This window comes from Pygocentrus nattereri, chromosome 24 (genome assembly GCF_015220715.1).
Source record: "Pygocentrus nattereri isolate fPygNat1 chromosome 24, fPygNat1.pri, whole genome shotgun sequence".
Lineage (NCBI taxonomy): Eukaryota > Metazoa > Chordata > Actinopteri > Characiformes > Serrasalmidae > Pygocentrus > Pygocentrus nattereri.
Window position 1 is genome coordinate 23,557,555 of NC_051234.1, and position 24,403 is coordinate 23,581,957.

A 24,403-nucleotide genomic window follows, 5' to 3' on the forward strand; every position below is an offset into this window, starting at 1 on the left:
TTTCTCCAGCACTGACAGAACAGCATAGATCATCTAATATCAACCCCGAGTACCTCATCTCCTCCACAGCAGTGGTCTGAATATAATTTAGATCCAAGATTAGCCTCTATTCCCTTATATGCTAAAATAGTTTCTCTAATTTTACTTATATTACAGATCAGTGCGTCCCATATGGATTATTTTGGACTACAAGGTTTTACACACAGTTGAAGAAGGGTGAATCCTAAAGAACTGGCCTGTTTAGTTCTTGAGCTTGAGTTCTTTACCTCATTTCTTCATGGCTAACTAGCCAAGATGTTTGTTTCTTTGGTTTTGCACTGGAGCTACAAGGCTAAGGCAGCTAAGTACTCAGCACTGTGAGAGCTGTATGACTACAACATGCTTTCACCAAACAAGTAATCTCAAATAGACTTGCTCATGTGGTTTATGACACTGTGTGACATACTGGCATGTATAAAAAGGGACAAATGAGTGTCACATAGCTGAAATGATAGTAATAACCAACTTTATGATGATGATGATTTATTTGACAATTACAGTGCATCCGGAAAGTATTCACAGCGCTTCACTTTTTCCACATTTTGTTTTGTTACAGCCTTATTCCAAATTTAATTATATTAATCTTTTTCCTCAAAATTCTACACAAAATACCCCATTGTGACCATGTGAAAAAAGTTTTCTCGAGAGTTTTGAAAATGTATTAAAATTAAAAAACAAAGAAATCATATTTACATAAGTATTCACAGCCTTTGCCATGAAGCTCAAAATTGAGCTCAGGTGCATCCTGTTTCCACTGATCATCCTTGAGATGTTTCTACAGCTTAAATGGAGTCCACCTGTGGTTGATTGGACATGATTTGGAAAGGCACACACCTGTCTATATAAGGTCCCACAGTTGACTGCATGTCAGAGCGCAAACACCAAGCATGAAGTCAAAGGAATTGTCTGTAGACCTCCGAGACAAAATTGTCTCGAGGCACAAATCTGGGGAAGGATACAGAAAAATTACTGCTGCGTTGAAGGTCCCAATGAGCACAGTGGCCTCCATCATTCGTAAATGGAAGAAGTTCGGAACCACCAGGACTCTTCCTAGAGCTGGCCGGCCGTCTAAATTGAGCGATCGGGGGAGAAGGGCCTTGGTCAGGGAGGTGACCAAGAACCCAATGATCACTCTGTCAGAGCTCCAGCGTTCCTCCGTGGAGAGAGGAGAACCTTGCAGAAGGACAACCATCTCTGCAGCAATCCACCAATCAGGCCTGTATGGCAGAGTGGCCAGGCGAAAGCCACTCCTTAGTAAAAGGCACAAGGCAGCCCGTCTGGAATTTGCAAAAAGGCACCTGAAGGACTCTCAGACCATGAGAAACAAAATTCTCTGGTCTGATGAGACAAAGATTGAACTCTTTGGTGTGAATGCCAGGCGTCATGTTTGGAGGAAACCAGGCACTGCTCATCACGAGGCCAATACCATCCCTACAGTCAAGCATGGTGGTGGCAGCATCATGCTATGGGGATGTTTCTCAGCAGCAGGAACTGGCAGACTAGTCAGGATAGAGGGAAAGATGAATGCCGCAATGCACAGAGACATCCTGGATAAAAACCTGCTCCAGAGCGCTCTTGACCTCAGACTGGGGCGACGGTTCATTTTTCAGCAGGACAACGATCCGAAGCACACAGCCAAGATCTCAAAGCAGTGGCTTCAGGACCACTCTGTGAATGTCCTGGAGTGGCCCAGCCAGAGCCCAGACTTGAATCCGATTGAACATCTCTGGAGAGATCTGAAAATGGCTGTGCACAGACGTCTCCCATCCAACCTGATGGAGCTTCAGAGGTACTGCAAAGAAGAATGGGCAAAACTGCCTAAAGATAGGTGTGCCAAGCTTGTGGCATCATATTCAAAAAGACTTGAGGCTGTAGTTGCTGCCAAAGGTGGTTCTACAAAGTATTAAGCAAAGGCTGTGAATACTTATGTAAATATGATTTCTTTGTTTTTTAATTTTAATAAATTTTCAAAACTCTCGAGAAAACGTTTTTCACATGGTCACAATGGGGTATTTTGTGTAGAATTTAGAGGAAAAAGATTAATTTAATTCAATTTGGAATAAGGCTGTAACAAAACAAAATGTGGAAAAAGTGAAGCGCTGTGAATACTTTCCGGATGCACTGTAAATAAGATACAAAATAAGACTGCATTCATACAGAACTTACAAGCATTTAAAATTGTTGAGGAAGAAACTACAATTAAACCTTAGGTTTTTTGTGGTCCTCATAAAAGATTTCAAGATAACTGATTGAAATAATTAGACAAAAACGAGAATAAAAATTGCTATAAAGAAATTTCGATGCACAGTGTCACATATTTAGCAGCCATTTCTTCAAAAGACATTAAAGGTTCCTCTCAACTTGAACATTGTTCCTTCTCTACTTGAAAGAGAAACAGGAAGTCTATTTTACATAAGAGTAGCTGTATATAAAAATTGATCTTTAATTACTAATAAAACTGTTGGAAATAATGTAATCCTGAAGCCAATATGTGGTTTATTTAAACTAGTTTGCATTTCAGTGATTTTTTTTCTTATGTTAAAGTGACTTTCATTTAGTGATATTTGAGATAGAACTTCAATGATTACTGATGTAGTGTAGCTCAATTTAGCCTTAGCTAGAAACTGTTGCTAACTCAGCCTTGGGTAGAATTGAATGCTCAGTGGTACCAAACAACAAAATAAACTGTTTAAATAATGTAATCTTGAAGCAAATATGTGATGATTGAAGACTGATTTATATTACAGTGAATTATTATAAGTGACTTTTATTTAGTGACATTTGAAATAGAACTTCAATGATTAGCATAATTCACTTTAGCCTAAGCTAGAAACTCAGCATAGTTAGAATTAGCTAGAATGCAATGTTCAGTGGTACCAAACAACACAATACAATTAGAAAAAATGAAAAAAAGAGTTTATACAGATCTGTAGCTGTATTTTTGTAAAGGTGCACATAAACGTATGTGCCACAGGACACAGAGAAGGGTTTCATAGGTGTAGCTAGCAGATACTTACAGTAAGTGCCAACCTACAGAGCTGTGCGTCTGATTGGCTCTCCAGTAGTGTTGGGAGCAAGAGGAGAACCAAACGGCACTTGACCCGAACCAGAACCTGCACAAAATCAAATGGAGCAGGTCAAGGATTGGCTAGCCGTTCGCACAAAGCTAATTAGTGATATTATGGTTCTGTTACATTGGCCTCACAACTCCACTGTAAAAACTACAGCCCCATTTCCCCAAAAACTACCCCATTTCACAGCAACTACATCTGGGGTAAAATTGTGTAAATTAGATTTTTTTTGCCAAACTAACACCTTAATATGTTGCACTGCATTGCTTTGAAAATCTGTCTGATCTGTCTGTGTGTTAAGAAAGAGCTGGAGAAGCAGAAGAGGATGGAGCAGGAGCAGAAGTTGTTGAAGCAGGCACAGGAACACTACCGCAGATCACTGCTACTGTACAAAGGCCTGGTGCCATGGAAACACCTGGTGGAGAAGAGTTATACAGATACTCAGGTCAGCACACGTACACAGTTATAAGCTACCAATCACAAATTTGGCAACAAGAAGTTTTTAAATGACAAATAACATACTGTAATTGTTCATTTATGCAGTTACCTGAATTTCTTTGTATCTACCTTGAGATTTGATCACCACTTAGGGCCTCCTAAGCACTTAGCATTGTCTCTATTGAAGGAAGATTGCGAGTTCGAGCCTGGATGATACCACTGCCAGCTGTGGCTTTGAGTCAGATAGACCTCTGAAGTTGTTATTCTGTAGTTGTCATCATGGTAGTTATTTTAGGAACTGTTTGAGCTGGTTTTATGAATAATGAACTACATTTGTGAAAAGCGCTGTTATCACACCCTGGGGTGAACAAAAATCTTGGGAAAAACTATTTTTCCTCTCACTGTAATTGTTTTACAAGATATAGCTTGATATATGCAACCTAACAGTGCAAACTGACATAAAATTGGCAGCTTCACCTAAATATGCAGATTAAGTAGTTTTGGCAGGTGTAGCCACAGTTTTAGTAGCTAGTTTTTGTATGTAATAGTGTTGAAGCTTAATAGTGAACTTACTTTCATGTCACATCATTTCAGTGCACAGAAGCTTTAGCTTGCTTGCAACATGCTTGTGACATTATTTGCATTTTGTCTAAACTATCTTGTAATTCAGGGGGGAAAATGTACACAGGACTAAACATATCAGGTTTAGATTATTTTGGATGCGATGACACACTGTTCATTTTCTCATAGAGAAAACCAGTTTTCACATAGAGTTTCTAATATGAGCAAGATGCCGAATGGAGAGTGATGGACGACTTCAGAGTTACATTGGCCTTACTCTCTCTGGGTGTGCAGGACGCCCTGCCTCATTCAGCATAATGCTAGCCAGCATGTGTGTCTGTAGGCTTATGTAATAGAATGAGAATTTAGTGGTCTTCTCCAAGCATGTTGAGCTTTTAGTGATGTTGCATCAGAAGAACCACTTTGGTAACAAAGTAAAAAAGATCAATATCTGCTTCTTTAGAGAACTGTTGTTGTAAATGAAATGTGTGAAGAACCATTTAAAAGTTAAAATAACCTCCACACAATGTTAAGATTCTATGAATACCCTTAAATCGGTATAGAAATTTTATAATATGTAAAGCTTTTAAATCTTATAAATCTCTTTTTACCTCTTTAGGGAACCAAAAGTGTTTTTTTTTCCTCAGATGTTTCAGGTTTTTTGTTACCATGATAACATGCTTTTCTGAGCATATCTTAAGTATTGTCAGTACTTAAAGGACACAGAAAAACTGCATGTTTCATTTCAAAGAGAGTTTAATTAGTCTTGTTTAGCGGATTTAGTGCAGAACAGTATGTGAAATGCTGAATAACAACCATTGTATGCAGAATGTTTGATAGCAGTTTTTAAATGTGGTGCACTGTGCAATGTGTCCGTTTCCGAATATTGTGATAGATACCGTGTATCATGAAAATGTCTTTACATATTGTGATAATATACTCCTAAATGTTAGCGTCATATTAGAAACGTAATACATGTATGTGCAACCACATTGGTTTTATGTTACCTATACTTTTGATTCCAAACTTTTGAACTGTCTCCAACATCCATCAAGTTATTAGATGCTTCTTTATTGACACTCTTACAGTTTCAGTTCCACACTGACTGGATAATCAGGTATTGCTTTTCACACAGCTCTGGCTTTAGTCCTTGGGTTTCTGGTGTTTGTTGTGTATTGTTACTTTTGCACCTGTCATCATAACAGATTAAGAGGGACAGGGTGTTCGGCGGGGTAGGGGGTAGTGAGTGAGGGATAAAAGGAGAACAAAAAAAAAGAGTGACATTGAGACAGTAGAAATCTAGTCGGACTCCATGCAGCAGCGATTTTCAGCCCCCTGATAAACAATGCTCTTTTCATTGATTTATACCTGTGAGAGAACTATACTCTAAATCCAATTAGGGCCAAATGCAGCTAGCCTTCAGCAAAGGAGCGTCTGTCAACCAGATGGCCCCCCTTGTCCTTTTGGGAGTTAGAAAGCAGAATTGTTCATTGAACCGTAATGATTCATTATACACCAGTCTGCCAGGCTGTGCGTTCCTGCTCTAGTGTATATGAGTCCTTCCACTGTATCTCAGCCATATTTCATGCTCCATGGAGAGCATAAGCAGTAAAGAGGGAAGAGAGCTATCCAATGAGACACCCGTCGAGATCCAGTCTGATGTATTTTCAGTCACAATCAACCACAGCTGACAATACGACATTATGCCACTATGTCAGAGACTTAAATGGTCTCTGACTTTTGCAGTGCTGTATGTAATATAATTATATGTATACCATTTGGGGTTTCATACAGGTAAGTACATGTGGCATTGCCAGCGCCTATAGATTCTCATAACATAGAAGTCCACTCGTCGTCCTAGGTCAGAGGGTGGGCAGTGCCATGTGTACTTTTGATTACTGGCCAGGGAATTGAAGTGTAGTTAGCATTTGTATCCTTTTGTAGGTTATCTAAGTATGTTTTTGTTTCAGTGTAGGTGATCGTGGTTAAGCTTTTTGTTCTTTTGTTTGGTGCTGTCCACAGTTTGATTCTTCCAGTGTGGTACTAGGCATCATAGCACACCATTTATTGTGGTTGCTTTTAATAAACTGGCTTCAAAAGCTCTATTGGGCCAAGCTTTTTACTCATCATCACCAGTTCAGTCTTTTAATGCCACATGGTGCTGATCCCACAGCACCCTAGACAAAACATGGGGTCATAACTATATACATATTTTATATATTGTTGCTGTCGGAACAAAACCTCTCGAGTTCTGTCATTTTTCAGTTTTTTACATAATGTGAAAACACCTGTTGTGTGTGTTAGAGAGAGAGATATTTAAATAATTTGAACAAAACACTACACTAACATTTTTTCATGTTTTTCTGTCACTAAATTTAGGCAAAAATAGCTAATACTTTATTGAATATTATTATAGTAACTTTTGATTGACTAACTTTCCAAAATGCTGTTGAATTGCCACCTTCAGGTGCAGTTTTACATCCTGATTGTACACTGCTCTAAAACAGAACAACCCAGCAAAATGACAAGGACTAAACTGTTAGATAGGAATGCTCACAGTTAAATTTGGAAACTAAATAAATACAAAAACATACACTCTTAAAAATAAAGAACGAGAACTCAAACTGTAGGAGAAGCAGACATGTCTCCCTAAAGATCCTCTGCACTAGAGCATATGTTTACCCCTTGCTGCTATAATGAAATGTTACTTTGCAGGCTACTCTGCTGAGTATTGAAAATATAAGTGAAAGTCTGGAAACAGTAATTTTATTCTTGTAATTTTTTCCACATTCATCCAGACCTGGAAAATATAAAAATCTATGTTTTTTTTATAATGTCCATAGCAGTGTAGAAAGTCTGTACCCACCACACCCTCAGAGAAAAGCAGAACTGAGCAATATGGGATATTTGGTTTCGTCTTCTCCAGAAAGCTGTGAACCATCACAGACAGGTTCTCCAGAGAGGGTGCCTCCTGTCCTGGCTGCAGGCTGTGGGTGAGGCCCTGGCTGAGAAAGAAGCCTGCGCAGAGCAGTTATACAGAAGCTTTCTGCTCAGGAGAGCTTTCTGCAGCTTGCAGAAGGTAATTGTTTTTTTCTATCTTGTCAGGATGTGGAATCATTCATGTGTCCCATATGTATTATATATATCGCCACTGTGCCGAAGAAAGTATCTCCATTTTTTTTCCAGTTGTATTTTTCTACATCATTTGAGCACAGAAGATGCTGTGAAAATTTCATGATGAATGGTACAATAGGAAAAAAATCTCTTTACATTTACTTACATTAACAGTAAAGAACGTTTTTGCCTTCTTGTAAAGTTACCATTTTGGAGATGCATGTTATTTGGACAGCGACATTATGTAAGTACTATGTATGTAAATCATGTTTAATCAAAATGAAACATTGAACTTTTATAAAACAGTTTATCTTGTTGCCTTGTCCTAGTTTTCCTACGTAGTCAAGATAAACATACACTTTACACTAGATGTTGGAACATAGCTGTGAGGATTTGTCTGCATTTAGCCTCAAAAGCATTAGTGAGGTCAGGTAACAAGGGGAGGACTACAGGGGCGTAAAGCTCTACAGCTCAATGATGGGGGGCTTTATGCCCCTCAAGGTGATGCTTGACATTGGGCATGGTGAGCTTAGTCCATGGTGACCTCATGAGTTGCTGCTCAAGAGCCTCCCATTCTATTAGCACTCATTAAAAGGGGTACTCATATTCTTTTGCAAATATAGTACTGGTTACGTGTGTGTGTGTGTTTGTGTGTGTGTATATGTATGTGTGTATATGTATATATGTGTATATATGTGTGTGTGTGTGTGTGTGTATGTGTATATGTGTATATATACACTGCTCAAAAAAATAAAGGGAACACTTAAACAACACAATATAACTCCAAGTAAATCAAACTTCCGTGAAATCAAACTGTCCACTTAGGAAGCAACACTGATTGACAATCAATTTCACGCTGTTGTGCAAATGGAATAGACAACAGGTGGAAATTATTGGCAATTAGCAAGACACAATAAAGGAGTGGTTCTGCAGGTGGGGACCACAGACCACTTCTCATTACCTATGCTTTCTGGCTGATGTTTTGGTCACTTTTGAATATTGGTGGTGCTTTCACACTCGTGGTAGCATGAGACGGACTCTACAACCCACACAAGTGGCTGAGGTAGTGTAGCTCATCCAGGATGGCACATCAATGCGAGCTGTGGCAAGAAGGTTTGCTGTGTCTGTCAGCGTGTCCAGAGGCTGGAGGCGTTACCAGGAGACAGGCCAGTATACCAGAAGACGTGGAAGAGGCCGTAGGAGGGCAACAACCCAGCAGCAGGACCGCTACCTCCGCCTTTGTGCAAGGAGGAACAGGAGGAGCACTGCCAGAGCCCTGCAAAATGACCTCCAGCAGGCCGCAAATGTGCATGTGTCTGCACAAACGGTTAGAAACCGACTCCATGAGGATGGTATGAGGGCTGGACGTCCACAGATGGGGGTTGTGCTCACAGCCCAACACCGTGCAGGATGCTTGGCATTTGCCAGAGAACACCAGGATTGGCAAATTCGCCACTGGCGCCCTGTGCTCTTCACAGATGAACGCAGGTTCACACTGAGCACATGTGACAGACGTGACAGAGTCTGGAGACGCTGTGGAGAGCGATCTGCTGCCTGCAACATCCTTCAGCATGACCGGTTTGGCAGTGGGTCAGTAATGGTGTGGGGTGGCATTTCTTTGGAGGGCCGCACAGCCCTCCATGTGCTCACCAGAGGTAGCCTGACTCCCATTAGGTACCAAGATGAGATCCTCAGACCCCTTGTGAGACCATATGCTGGTGCAGTTGGCCCTGGGTTCCAATGCTTAACCTCATGTGGCTGGAGTGTGTCAGCAGTTCCTGTAAGATGAAGGCATTGAAGCTATGGACTGGCCCACCCGTTCCCCAGATCTGAATCCGATTGAGCACATCTGGGACACCACGTCTCGCTGCATCCACCAACGCCATGTTGCACCATAGACTGCATACTTTCTTAGCCCCCTTTTACCCTGTTCTTCAGTGGTCCTCACAGAGTAGGTACTATTTGGGTGCTGGATCATTCTCAGCACTGCAGTAACACTGATGTGGTGGTGTGTTAGTGTGTGTTGTGCTGGTCTGAGTGCATCAGATACAGCAGTGCTGCTGGAGTTTTTAACACTGTGTCCACTCACTGTCCACTTAGACACACCTGCATTGTTGGTCCACCCTGTAGATGTAAAGCCAGAGATGATGGCTCATCTCTTGTTCTACAATATGAGCTAATCATTATCTTCATCAGCGGTCACAGGACGCTGCCCACAGGACGCTGTTATATTATATATCTTTATATTATATATTTATATTTATAGTATATTATATTTATATTGCTGTTGACTGTATATTTTTGGTTGGTGGACTATTCTCAGTCCAGCAGTGACACTGAGGTATTCAAAAACTCCAGCAACACTGCTATGTCTGGTCCACTCAGACCAACACAACACACACTAACACACCACCACATCAGTGTTACTGCAGTACTGAGAATGATGTACCACCCAAACAGTACCTGCTCTGTGAGGGTCCATGAGAGTCCTGACCACTGAAGAACAAGGTAAAAGGGGCTAACAAAGTATCAGAGAAACAGATGGACTACAGTCTGTTACTGTAGAACTACAAAGTGCAGCTATATAGTAAGTGGAGCTGATAAAATGGACAGTGAGTGTAAAAACAAGGAGGTGATCATAATGTCATGCCTGATTGGTGTATATTCAAACGCAAGTACCTATAAGTAATAATATATCCCATTCATATATACACATGCAAATGTAATATATTTCATGTATATTGTATATGTGGGTATCTATCTGTATTAAGTCTAACCCTAAACCTAACCTTAAGTCTAACTTCAGTAATCAAAAAGAAATGATTTTGAAATAAATAAAGAGCACTGTAGGAGTAACAAGCTCTTTTTCTTAAATTCTCCTGAAAATATAAGAAACAATCAAAGACACACAAGCTCCATTCTATAGGAATTAGTTAGTTAGCTCACCTCACCTCATCCCTAAAGTAAGAAAGTAGAATTTGAAACACTGTCTTCTTGCATAATGTATCCCATCCTGTCTACTGCTGATCGCTGATTAATCCCACTGTGTGTTTCAGTTTAAGGACCTGCAGTGTGTCCTGGAGGCACGAGCCGAGCACTTCTACAGGGCTCAGATGCTCAGGAAGGTTTTCATGGCTTTACTGGATCATGCAACCCACCAGAGACTGCTGGCCTGGGACAGAGAGCGTCAGGCGGAGGAGTATAATGCCAGGTCAGTGTTGCAAGCTTCACTACAGCTACTGTCTCTGCTGTCGAGGATAGTGTCATAAATTGTACAAGATGCCAATTAGTTTATCACTTGGGGTTAATACCCATAAACTAATAGTAGTACACAGCATGTAATAACTTCAGATATATTGCAACTTGTCCAACAATTCCAAAGCAAGTTTTCTTGGGGAGGAACATTTGATAGGACGGATTTTTATGGTTGCCAGTCAAAAGATCATATCATTAATGACAGTGGAGAGCACAGATTCCTCAAATGACAAATGACTTAACAGAGGACAACAAGCTAAAAGCCAACATCTATTTTGTGCTAAATATGTTTTCCATAGAATTTTGTTCAGTGACTGAGGTAAGAGTTTCCCTCATGCTCGCTAGGTTGAATTTATTAGTCCATAGTTCAGTAGCTAGGCTAGCAGTCAGGATTAGTTGACACCACAGGGATTCCCAATGGTTGCATGATGTATTCACATAATGCATGCTGGGTATTGTTGTGAGAGAACACTGAAGAACAAAGAAAATCTGTCAAACCGATAATGCTGAGCTACAGAATACTACATAACATGACAAATAGCATATCAAAATCTAGCTTTAGGCTGTAATGCCCCTTGCCAACTATTTATTATTATATATTATATTAAATATTTCTTAACAATACTTGTATTGCACTACCCTTCAAATTTTTGGAATCAATTTCAATTACATATAAAACCAATTTTGTTGCAGATTAATATAAATTGATTCTGGTGTGATGTTAATATTCTATAGGTTTCAACATATTGCTGCTGTTAAAAAAAAACGCGCATCTCCAAAATGACAACTTTATAAGAGAAGGAAAAAAGATACTTTATTTCTAATGCAAGTAAATGGAACCAGACTTTTATCCAAGTCATTTTGGGCCATTTATCTTGGTCCATTTATCTTGAAATTTACAATGTTGGGGCCAATAAGTATTTTCAAATTATGTCAAAAAAGAAAAACAAAAACGGAGATACAAGGTTCTGTTCCAACAGCAGCAAAATGTAGGAAGCTGTAAAATTTGAGTTGTAGATTATTCCATAATTGTGAAAGCTGTATTGCCATAACTTAAAATTAATATTCCGACTGCCTCATATTTGAAAAGTGTTGAAAATATCCCTGATCAAATAGCTATTCATTGTAACTTCATGACTAATTACTATGAATATATAATTATTGTTCTTGTCCCCAAAATTCTTCAAACTATGAATAACCTTTTTATTGTGGAGGGTAGTTTATAACATTTCAACCCACACCACATATGTTATTAATAACAATTAATATAACTGATTCCAAACTTTCAAACAGCAGCATATTTGTTATATTGTTCTCCTTTACATAAAGCTGTTAGTTCCACAAAGGAAATATGCTCATTTATCACCCTTTGAAATCATTCAGTAATACTGTGAAAGTAGTATGTAATGTATGTAGTTATGAAGGTGAGCAAACAAGGGTTTTAAAAAGGTGGTTCTCTTAAGCTACGTGTGCCCAACCTTTTGACAGGCAATATAAGAGCTCACTGTGTGTGTCCCACAGGCGGTCAGTGCGAAGGTGTTTCTCTGGCTGGAGGCGTCTGCCGGCCGTCCTGAGGGAGGAGCGAGAGAAAGAGGTGCGCAGAGAGCGGCTCCGGCGCAAAGTGGCCGAGATTCTCCCAGACTTCCGCACCTCGCCTGTGAACGGTGTTTGGAGCCCAGCACCATCCCTTTAACCAGCATGTACACAGTTCTCTCTGCCTGAGGGTCAGCATTTGGTAGCTTTCAAAACACACAAGCCTCATGTGCGAGCTATGATTCAGTGAAACTTGCATCAAAAGACATTTCATCTGTGGAGTTTAGCCTCTTTTGTGAAGTTAATCTCTTTTATTTATTCTTCTCTGAGTCACAATCAAATCAAACAGCTTGTCACTGATGCATTAGGGTGCACAGATGGGAATAAACCTCTTCTAATAAAACACTGCATGGATGAGACCCAAAATATTTGCTCTAGTGAGTTTTTTGAACGCTTGTGTTTTTCTGGAGGCTTTGAATGGGATGAAGCCCCTTTTGAGTCAAAAGAGGTGAAGCTAATCATTGTGAACTGATTTCCTAAGCATTGCAACTTGGCTAGCTGCTTGATGAATATCAAAGACTCATCCTCATTTGAAGAACATAAAAAAAAATATAAAAAAAAAACACACACACAAAACAAACACACACACACAATGTCCTCTGACAATATCTGTTGCCTTCCTAACAGAACATTCAGCACGCTGGCAAGTTAAAATCTGTCTGGTAATTTTGGACATTGACACGTTTTGCGGTCACCCATTTTTCTGTGTCCTTGCAAGGCACTAAATCAACCTGGATCATAAAACTGTGTGTGCAGGACACTGATAAAACACTTAGTTCATCTTCAACACAGAGCAACTCCAAAAATAAGCGGTCCAGGTTTGTGTTACATCCACTGCATTATGGTTTCATGTCATACTTTATATGGCTTATGACTCACAGATGACGGGCCAGGTGAACAATTAGCTACATCATGGGCAGATCACCACCCATACCCTCTCTGCTTTTACTGACGATGCATTATGGTTTGGATATAGCCAGATGAAATATATAGCATAATGCTGCCATCTAGTGTGTAAAAAAAAAAGACTTTCTGCCATAACTAATTGATTTTTCAATACTTTTACACCTTGGCCACAATCATCAGGGCAATAAAACTGACCTTGGGACGGCAGTTAATCAGTGCGTGAGAGACCCTTGAACAGGACAGCTTTTTGCCGCCTGCCACCCCCTGTAAGTCTCAGATTGGCTGGATTATGGACTCTAAACCAGGTCTGCTGGTTTGAGGGCAGGTGGCTCCAGCGTCTCGCCCATGGTCAGGAATTCTGTCCAGTTGCCACGGAAACCATGGGAGTAGACGCCTGTGTCGATGATAAGGCCCCAGAAAAGGCTGTGTCCCATTTTGTCCCTCAGAGCAATGCGAGCCTCTCGCTCTGTCACGTTGTAGCTGACATTGATCAGCTGCAGAACCAGCAGGTGGAGCAGCCCTCCAGTGACAATACTGCTGTACCAGGCACAGGTGAAGCACAGAGCCGAGCTGGGGAAATACGCATTCTGGATGTTAGTTTTATTATAACTTCATTCTCTTGGACAGATTTCAGAATTTAACAAGTTATATAAAGTATGAAAAACGTTTGTCCTCCCATTGTTTGAAAATGTTACTTTCTGACAGGCAAATCCTTCAGCATCTACAGCTCTGTGCATTATTCAACATCTTAACATTCCTAACAAATGTTTTGAGACAGATGAAGTTCACATTATAATCATTTTATACAACCTGCTACCAATTTAGATTTATATGTTATAAAACAGCGATTCTAAATGTTTGAGCACTAGTGTAGCAGATGCTTTTATCAAGAGCAATTTACAAAGTGCTTTGTTGTCTTTTTGGTAAAGTCATCCTTCTGCTAATGCAAACAGGCTACAGTCTACATGCTTCTAATCAGACCAAGACGTGGCTGTGTTACTTTAAATAATTAGCAAACAAATTTACATGATTTCCCTTTCACACAAAATCCAATCATCCAAGATATGCTTGGAAGCTTATACTTCACCAATTAGCTTTGTTCAAACCGCATGCTTAAATGAGCACACTCACCTCAAACAGTGTAAAAACAGTTAGAAACAGTAAACACAGCTAAAAATAGTGGCTGCAACCAACGCGGAACCTGAATTTGGTTTTTCCCCCACAATATTTTTCCTGAATTTAGTCGTGGGAAAATCCAACCCGCTAGCTAGGTCTCCTCCTATCACACAATGCTAACAAGCTGGGAGGGTTAAAAGCGAGCAGCTGTTTTCTCCAAGTCATGCGAAGCACAACCATATCTTGCTGAACTACCACCAATGCAACATCTCTGCACAGCTCAACATGCTTGGAGGAGAATGCTAACTACCAGTTCAGTTATGTTAGCTAATAGACATCAGCTAAGAGACTATTCTAGAAAAGGAGGACAAGTATGATCTGTGGCACTGCTGGCGATATGGCTAATGGTTAGACTGTTGCACTACCTGGAACCTCCAGAAGTCTAGATTCTGTCCATAACTGTTCATTTTCATAGATAACTGTATGAAGATTTGTAATAATGATTGGTGGAGTATTCACTAGTCAGGCATGACATTAAAACTACCTCTTTGCTTACTACATAGGGGTCTTTTTTTAGTTCTGAATCAGAGTTAGACTCCACACAATGTTCAGTGTGTTAGACACACCTACTTTGTTGGTTCACCTTGTAGACATAAAGTCCGCAGCTCATCTGTTGCTGCACTGTTTGCGTTGGTCATCCTCTAGTCCTTCATCAGTGGTCACAGGACAATGCTGGCTGGATATTTTTGGTTGGTGGACTACTCTCTGTCCAGCAGTGACACTGAGGTGTTTAAAGCTCCAGCAGCACTGTTGTGTCTGATTCACTCGTACCAGGGTTACACACACTAACACACCACCACCACATCAGTGTCACTGCAGTGCTGAGAATGATCCACCACCCAAATAATACCTGCTCTGTGAGGATCCTGACCATTTCTCTGTATCCTTTGTTAGAGGAACAGATGGGCTACAGTGTGTAATTGTAGAAATAAAGAGGTGATTTTAATGCTACATCTGATCGGTGTAAGCCTCCATTATTCGTTAGCTACATTAGCATTGCAGCTCCACTGCAATGACATTCAGATGTTACTGAGACTATGCAGTGCTTATGCTGTGTACACATTTTTGCCTATGTTTCAAATCCAGGCCAGGTGGAGGACAGGATACACAATATCTAATCCCAGAGGAACTCTGCTACACAGGTCTTTGATAAATTCCACCTGAACTCAATGTGCTTTCACCAAATATTCCGCATTAACACAAAGTGGCTGGCTTATTAGCATGGTCTGAACCACACCTGTACTGGCTGTAGACATCAGGGCAGTAGAGCAGAGCGGTCAGCGCACTCTGTGTGGGACACACACTGCGTAGTACCAGGCTGATCCCATACAGGGACGTCGACAGGAAGAGCAGGAGCATCAGCAGGAAGCTGCGGTGATTGGCCTGTCCCACACAGCTGTTAATCCTATCAGAGCAGCGACCAATTAATTGGTCACAGATAAGAAAACATCACTAGCATGAGCATTAAAGGAATGGAAAATTACATTTACACATATTTCCACTTACCCTACAGGTAGTCGATCCAAGACATGTTTGGTGTCCAAATTTTGCTTCTTTAGTTTTGCGCTGTAAATAGTTATTCAAATAATGTATGGAAATACCTCCGCAAAACTCTCTCAACCCAGTCAAAACATATCCAGGTCTTTATCAAAGTTGTGCAAACTTATCAACATGGTGCAGAGGATAGTACAATGGACTTACTGTGAATGATAAAACTGAACAAAACTTTACTGATTAGCTGAACACAGCTATTTTAGGCCAAAGGTGTTGTACTGAGTCCGGACTCCTTTATAAAATATGACTCCTCTTTGTATGTCGGCATACGGAAGCTAGATCACATTTGAGATTTTTCAGAGATTTCAGATAATCTTGCATTTTCTAGCAGTTATTTCCAAGTAGTAACAACTGAAATCTTGAACTTAATCTGTAGCGGCTTCATGCCTGAAGCCATGCATGTGATGGGGTTGGAATTCTGCAAAGTCTGCACAACCTTAATGACGACCTGAATGTAGTTTGTGCAGATGGAGAGAGATGTATTGTGGATCCATTTACAGAAAAGATTTGGGTGACTATTGATTTCTAGTGTTTATTTGCAATAATAGACTTGGAGCTTTATTGCTAACTACAGAAGCAAAATCAAGACACCATACACTTCATTTAGGATTTTGATTACTTTAGACTAACATTATTAGAACAAGGTCTACAGGAGAATAGCATTTTTAACTACTAGTCAAATCTACATAACTGTGACCATAATTTCACCTTAGCTCTGAGGCTAATGTGGCTAACAAGCAATTGGAAGCTTATACATCACCAATTAGCACACATCTAAAAAAGCAATCACCATCTTGAAGCCTGAATTTTGTCCGTACTTATGTCCATATTTTATAAATAACAATATGTCCTACAGTTTCAGAAACCACATAAGCAAGTCTATTTCAGATTTCTCAACATTTTGATTTAGGCATCAAATTTACAAGATGCTGCTTATGCCAGGGTTTATGCTTATGCTGCTTATGCTTCTGTTCCTTGTTAACTATGTTAGCCTCATAGCTCCAGTATAAAATGAAAGAAATGGACTGAATTTGGAGTAACAGGAAAATTGTATACACTTTTTCTGTTTTTAAATAGATCTATTGACACCTGTTTTATTAGCTCATATGAAAATGTAATATAGATATCTGTATATAACTTTCATTTTGATGCATCCCTCATCAAGAGCCACAATATTCCAGAAATAGATGCATTTGTTTCTCTACAAAAAGCCAACAGGGAACCAACTCCATTAGCAAGCCAATCGAACTCACGACTGATTAATGTCTTCTGGGTTTTTTTACACATCACTAACTAGGTGCATTTAACAGGGATGCAGTCTACTTGTCTGCTACATTCAATTTCCACTATAGACTTCCGTTCTCTAAAAACATCTTTTGTTGCACTTGTGTTCTTAAATTAGAGAATCTAAACCTCCCTCTCTAGTTCAACTAAATGCCTCCAACCTCAAATACAGTGTTTAAACATAACACAGTGTGATCTCCATAAATTAAACTATCCTCAGATATGAGGGATCCTAATGATCCTGGAAGGGCCCGACCAATATGAAAATGTTGTAACTGATTCCAGAACTGATTTTTAGAAGCTAAAATGTCTGGTAAATTATATCAGCCACTTTTATATGATCAAAAATTAAAGACTCATTTTGTTTTATTGCAAAAGTGCTTTACTGCCTATTATGGTTGTTAATTTATCAAATTTCTTAAACAGGAATAACACAAAGTATATAAATAATAATATAAATATGGAAAACATTTAATAATAACTTTATAAATGAATCCTAAAACAGGCAAATCACTAACTCTCACAATGCTGAATTCTTAAACAAGTACAAATGTTAACTACATTATTCTGCTTAGTAAAAGCAACACACAAATAAACTGTTTACACACATGATGAAAAAAAACTTTGTATCTTAGATTTCATGTGCAATATATAAATAATACCGTATTTCCATTCGAAGACATTATCAGTACTTTATTAGTTGGATTTCCATTGAACAGCTAAACAATATATCGGTCGGGCCCTACTTGACCTTGACACAGATGCACAGGGAGGTGAGATACCTGTGCAAAAATAATAAATGCCAGAGACCTACTAAGAAAACAACAGATGTTCAAAGGAACTAGAGATGCACCGATCTGATCACTAGATCAATCAGTCCTGATACTGATCTTATTTCTTTTTTTAATTTAACCTATATATATATATATATATATATATATATATATATAGGTCCAATATCCAAAATGAATGGGTTCCCTTGGGGCTTTTGTGCAAAATTCTAGTTTGCAAATACAATTTTTATTTTTTTAAAATGTGCTTGTTTTCTTAACACAGAACAACCTAAAATATTTCAATACTATTGTCATATTTCTTTAGCACATTTAAGTCTGAAATGGTCAACAGAAAGTCAACGGAAATATGCTAAATAAAACAATCTTTTCATTGTTAGTCATTTAGCGCCACCTACTTTTAGGAAAGTATGTTTACTCAATGGCCGTTTTGGCAACGCCTCCAGGCAGTTATTTCCGGCCATACAAAACATCATTTTAATGGAGAGAGATCTATAAAACAAAATCTCATTTTATTAAAAGGATGGAACTTTTTTCAAAAACAGATGCCACCATGTTACAAACTTTCCTATTCATGTTTCACCCAGTGACCTCTCTCCTCCATTCACCCCATTCATCAAGGACACTAATGGGTGGCCTCAAACGTTTCACATTCACGTTTTTGATATCATAAAATAATTTAAGCCAGACTCCTCTTTAACTGGCTCTGGTAGCACCCAACTAACAACAGAAACAGTGTGAGCTCAAATACATAAAAAATACTGCCCCCTAAAGGTGTTACAGCACCAAGTCAGGGTTAGGACTTTGTATAAATGCATTTTCTTCTTTCTTTGAATCAATTGGCCACACCCCAACTGATTAAAACAAAACTAATTCACATTCCGTGTGCTGCAACATAAATATATGATTATGAAAGCTAACAACTGTGGGGGGGGGGGGGGGGGGAAGCGCACTTCATAATTGCAATCGGCTCAAATAACTGGGATCTCAGTAAAAACTGTGACAGACCTATTTATACCCTGACTTCAGATATTGGAATTGGTATCAGAAGAGGAAAAGCTAGATTGGTGCAACCCTAAATTGAACCCACCAGACACAGTGGTGGTCCAGCCGTAGAATGCAGGCCCCGCAGATCCTGCAGTGTCCCGCTCTTGGAGGTTTCACCACCCTGCAGAATGAACACCAGTTCTTCCTTCTGCCATCCTTTTGCAGTGCGCCACCTGGATCTGCTTCAGATTCAGCACTCTCTTCTGGAGAACTCACTCGACTGGCTATCACCACCTGGTGTCGTGACCCGTTGTGGTAGGTGGAGTCAATGTCTGGTGGAGGGCTGTGATAGGTCACTGTGCTGTGAGTTTCAGAGGGGTGGGGCCTGACATAGCCTGGCCCTCGCTTGGTATACATCAGGGTGATGAGTGTAAGGACCACCCCTATAGTCACAACACCCAGCTGTAGATTACTGACATTGCCACGTGGAACAACCTCAGAGACAAAGAGGTAATACATGTAGAACAGCGAAAAAAGTGCCAGGCTGAGGAAGAACAGAGTGCGGCCTTTCTTGCGGTGGGTGAGGTAGTAATACCACAGCACTATGCCAGGCAGTGCTATTAGAACTACAATACCCAGCAGGTAATGCAGAGCAGCGATGTGCAAGAGGACAGGAAGGAGGATAAGAGGCGGGATCAAAGATAGGTCAACTTGCTTTGCCCCTGAAATCCAGGGCACTCGCAGACGATCGGCCACTGTGGCCATCACTCGAGACAGAGAGTCTTGCTTTTGGGGCTCCCTCTTCATCCACCTACGAAAGATGAGAACAAGCGTGAAACATGAGCAAATTATCTGCCTATTGTGCTTAAAGTTTAAGAAGCTTCTAACCTGAAATTAAATATTTCAAATCCTGAAGCCTTGCAGTACTACCTGTAGGGCACTGGTAGCCCAGAGTGGTAGAAAATGAACATGTTATAAAAATGTGTTATTCCTTAGCTTCAAAATTTCCATTACATATTACACACTATGTTAAAAATAGTTGCATAATAGCTATTTCTGTAGGAGCACTACAGAATATTGTGCAACATATACTATTAAAGTACAATCACAGTATGTGTTCAACTTTACTATGCCTCATCCTATTCAATAGTGAGCTCTGCTGGATCCTCACAGTCCATGACTGGTGCAGCGAAAAAGTCCAGTAGGTTTCCCGTCTAAACAGTGGCCAGAGTCGACTGTTCTTCGTCAAAAATATCAAAATGTTATCTTTCTCTAAAGATAGAGAGAAGAAACAACAGCTCTCTTTCTTCTTTGAAATCATGACAGTTTAATAATGAGTTTGGACAGCCTAGGTCAAATGACATAGTTTGTAATTGATTTTTCACATTTTCTGAGTGAAAATAAGATAACACATCCTCTACAGAGAACACAGTTAAATATCGCATGTCTCTGCAAATTTTAGTGCACAATTTCTATTTATTTGCTGAGGAAATAAAATATAAAATGTGCCATAACTTTTGCACATTATGCTGAATTTTTCCCAATACAATTCCACAAATAAACAGCATTAAAATGTGCAGAGGTGTGTTCTCTGCAGAGAATTTGAACATAATTTGACTAGGAGCACTCTAACTGTGGCATATGGTTTTATACATGCCTGTTTTACAGTGACAAACCATTTGGTTTTGAACAGTTTACATCATTGGAGCAGGAATTTAAGAAGAATTTAAGTAGAATTTAAATCACACTGGGTTTGTGGGATACTACCAAAGATAGCTGGCTTACTATTGAGAGTGAGCTAAAGGTAGTACAACTGATCCACGTTATGAAAATTATAAAAGCATAACATCAGTCTGAATTTTATGCCTTGATCTAACATTAAACAAAAACAACACTAAATTGCCCCTGGTGTGAATGAATGTGTTTGTGTGTCCGCCCTGTGATGGACAGGCGAACTAGGATGTCTCCCACCTTCAGCTCAATGACTGCTGGGATAGGCTCCAGCACCCCCTCATGACCCATAAGGATGAAGGGCTTAGAAGGTGTGCGTGTGTGTGTGTAAGCAGAGCCTAAAGGGGAAAAAAAAAATTCAAATATGGTGTCCGTGCACTGCTGCAAGTTGGACATAATATTTTGAAGAAGTGTTGTGTTTTTTTGAACCACACCATTATGTCTTTAGGTATTAAGGTCACACACTTTTCAGGTGTCAAATGCAAAAAAAAAAAAAAAAACATAACGATGAAGATATGATGACAATAGTAGACAATTCCCTTAGACCTTCAGAGGACATCACTGAAGAATTTTTGAGAGTTCTCTTTTAATATTCCTTCAACACACTCTCAATCATCACATTCATCCAATCAGGGAAGAGGCCTGAAGCACAAGCAATGTTATGGAATCTTCTTCCTTACATCTCAGAGGTCTCTAAATTACATAGTGTATTTATACTCCCTAATTAGAAGGGGTGTCTGGATTATTTTGGGCATATAATGTACATTTCCTCCATCCTAGTGTGCATGCTTGCACTCATAAATCTGTAGTAAATGCATCCCGAGGACACAAAACCCCTAATTAAACCAGGGCCCTCACTCACACATAGCTCCTCCCTCACCTGTCACAGGCCTCATCCAGATCCTCACAGTCGCAGCAGCACGCTGCCACATGGCTCCTCCCACCATGTCGGTCCACATACTCGCAGCAGCACAGCGGACTGTCCTGCTCCAGCGCTTTTTTGGCTTTCTTCTTCATAATGGCCTTGAGCTCATCCAATCATCGCCAGCTCAGAAGGACAACATGCACCTGCAGTGATACAAGACAGCAGACATGAACTGAATTGAGCAGATCGCTTACATTCTTCAGCCTCATCAATTATACACCCATCACTCTACCAACACCATTGACTTCATGGCTCAAATTTCAGACCAGAGTCCTTCTTTGAGTCCTAAATAATGTAGCCCAAGAATCATGTGACAGGACCTAGATAGCAGTCAGAGAACCTGACTTTAAACTAGAAGCCAAAAAAAGCCCTGCTGATAACACCCAGCTACTGCCACTGCATCCCCTAAACAATATCATGAAGAATGCCATTTTCTTGAAAGCCTCCAACAAAAGTCACTGAAAACAGTCCGTGCTGATGCATTTTCAGTACAACCTCAGCTGAATGACATTTAAAGGTCCCTCTTATCCTGAAGCCAGGACACTGAAAGGGTGGGGCAATAGCCCAGAGGGTGGAACAATTGTCTTTCTTTGCATTCCCTTATTGGCCAGGACCACATCACTTACAGGATGATGCTTCACCTCAGTCAATGTCAAGAGCCCCAGGGGATCCACTAACCGGAGTCATTCAGTGTGAACCACCTTTGCAGCAGTGGGGCTACCCTGGCAGTAAATGCCACAAACAAGAAGGATGATGACTCTGAACTGCTGCACCTTATTGGTTCAGGATGTACCAGTACAAGCCTTAAAGGGGAATTCCATCCATTTTTTCAAAATTACTGTATAAAATGCAAAATAAGTCATTCCGAGTGGTTTGATGTGAAATGTTCCATTGTAGAGAAATTTACCAAGTCAGAGTTATTCATAGTGGTGGTAGATGCTGGTAGGAAGCAGATGTCCAAAGAGTGTAAAGGCTCTAAAAGCTCTCTCACTGTAAGTTATTATTATACTATATTACAAATAAGCCCTAAACTTTATTTAATGATTGTTTTGAGGTCAGATTTTGTCCTAAAATGCATTTTGTGGGTGCATACAGAGTTGTCTGTCAAAAATACTACCCCCAAAAAGTTGGGTTTTTTATTTTATTTTATTATAATATTTATCACCATTTTACAATCATCATTACATATTTAAAAATCAGAAAGCACGTGCAGGTTCCCTTGTTATTTTGGATAGCAGATAAAATCTTTGCGCTGTGGACTCTTGGTTCCTATCACCACCACTGTAAGGAAATCAAAGTCTTTTTAAATACAATTTAACATCAAGCCTCTCAGACTTTACCCCGACTGAACGGGGCAAAAATTCGAAAAAACGGTGGAATCCCCCTTTAAACCAGTGGCGTTCGTGTAGTAATGCAGCCAGCCTGTGCGTTTCGAAAAATCAGAGCAAAAAAGGTCATTGGGAACATACTTTAATTTTTTAAATAACCCAGGCTGTGGGCTGCATGTCAGCTCCCTGGACCGTTACGAGCAGACTTGATTGCTGAATTGTCTGCGGTTATTTCAGGCGTACTCGCTCCGTGCTGAAAGGGTGGGACGTCGCCCACACGTTTCAGTCCGGAAAGTTGGTGATGTTTTGAAAAGCTGGCTGCATTTACTCAACTTGGCTGATGTCTGAGCCCCATTTAAAATCCCGTCCTCTTTAAAAGAAATTACATTTGAATACTATTACAGTCAAAACCAGTGTCTGTGTGCGCGAACCGCAGAACAACACGACATTTTCAAGCTTTGTCTACCTGTTTGCCGTTGACTGTGAACCATTTAGTCCGGAAACTGCTCAGCCTCCAGCCCGGAACCTTCCAGCTTTTTCGCTGAGCGGCTGAACTCACTCAACCCCGCGGAGCTCCGCCAGCTGTGAAGCCGCTCTACGGCGCGCTCGGACTCGCTGAGGCTCAGCAGAAACCCCGCTGGTACCGACTGGTATCTCTCTGAAAACCCCTCGCACCGGACGCATGGCCGGCCAGCTGGGTCTCCTGCCAGCTCTGTGTTGCTGCTAGTGCTAAGCGTGGCGGGGTTGCCAGATTCCACTGTCTAAATCCGCATTCGCATTTGCGCATCACAAACACTGCTGTCCTGAAAAAACATCTTTGTCTATATTGTATATTATTTAATAGATAATGTAACCACTAACTAGAGCTCTCTTTGCGTTATTTTTAACTGTCAAGTTAAATCATAAAAATTCAGACGAAGGAAATATATATTGCTCATATCAAAAATATGTAGAGTATGTTTTAAAATAAATGTACTAAATAGTTGCACATATAGGTCAATATTTTGAAATATATACACACATGTGATGCAATGTGTGCAATGGTGTTTTAAATTTACATACTGTAAAACACTGACCGACCACTTCCACTACACTTCCTTGTTTCTGCGCTTGGTCCATTCTATCAGCCCCACTGACCGTATAGGAGCACTTTGTAGTTCTTCAGTTACAGTCTGGAGTCCATCTGTTTCTCTGCATACTTTGTTCACCCCTTTCTACCTTCTTTTTATCAACCATGAATGGAAAGGAAATTATATATATATATATATATATATATATATATATATATATATATAGGGTATGTATTATGTGGGTCATGTTATTGATTTCCAGCAATAACAAAGTGATACTGTCGTGGTGATGGTGTGTTCGTGTGTGTTGTGCTGGTACAAGTGGACCGGACACAGCAGTACTGCTGGATTTTTAAACACTGTTCACTCACTGTGTTAGACAAACCTGTTAGATTAGTCCACCTTGTAGATGTAAGATTAGACATGATAGCTCACAGTCATCCTCTAGTCCTTCAACAGCGGTCGGTTTCTGGCCACAGCACACTGTTGGATGGATATTTTTGGTTGGTGGACTATTCTCAATCCAGCAGTGACACTGAGCTGTTTAAAAACCCCAGCAGCACTGCTGTCTGTGATCCAC

The 24,403-nt window shown here is 40.1% G+C and overlaps 2 protein-coding genes across 3 annotated transcripts in view; one reads left to right on the forward strand and one right to left on the reverse strand.

Moving 5' to 3' along the window:
- ccdc191 (coiled-coil domain containing 191) overlaps positions 1–12,437 on the forward strand; it is a 34,952-nt gene extending 22,515 nt beyond the window's left edge. The window contains exons 14-17 of the mRNA XM_017717324.2: positions 3,412–3,555; positions 7,036–7,188; positions 10,280–10,434; positions 12,000–12,437. Coding sequence (XP_017572813.2) covers positions 3,412–3,555; positions 7,036–7,188; positions 10,280–10,434; positions 12,000–12,171 — 624 coding nt within the window. The 3' untranslated portion in view covers positions 12,172–12,437. The remainder of the gene's footprint in view (positions 1–3,411; positions 3,556–7,035; positions 7,189–10,279; positions 10,435–11,999) is intronic.
- zdhhc23b (zinc finger DHHC-type palmitoyltransferase 23b) lies at positions 12,301–23,469 on the reverse strand. Of its 2 annotated transcripts, none has more exons than XM_017717297.2 (5): positions 23,220–23,469; positions 21,381–21,568; positions 18,873–19,580; positions 15,391–15,558; positions 12,301–13,547 (listed from the first exon to the last, which is right to left on the reverse strand). In XM_017717297.2, exons 2-5 carry the CDS (start codon positions 21,515–21,517, stop codon positions 13,274–13,276), a joined length of 1,287 nt encoding a protein of 428 aa, XP_017572786.1. In that variant the 5' UTR covers positions 21,518–21,568; positions 23,220–23,469; the 3' UTR covers positions 12,301–13,273. The 2 variants fall into 2 exon arrangements, with proteins under 2 accessions (XP_017572786.1, XP_017572802.1); XM_017717313.2 differs by lacking the exon at positions 23,220–23,469 and adding an exon at positions 20,741–20,838 and having other exon boundaries at positions 21,381–21,514.
- Positions 23,470–24,403: the final 934 nt, after the last annotated feature.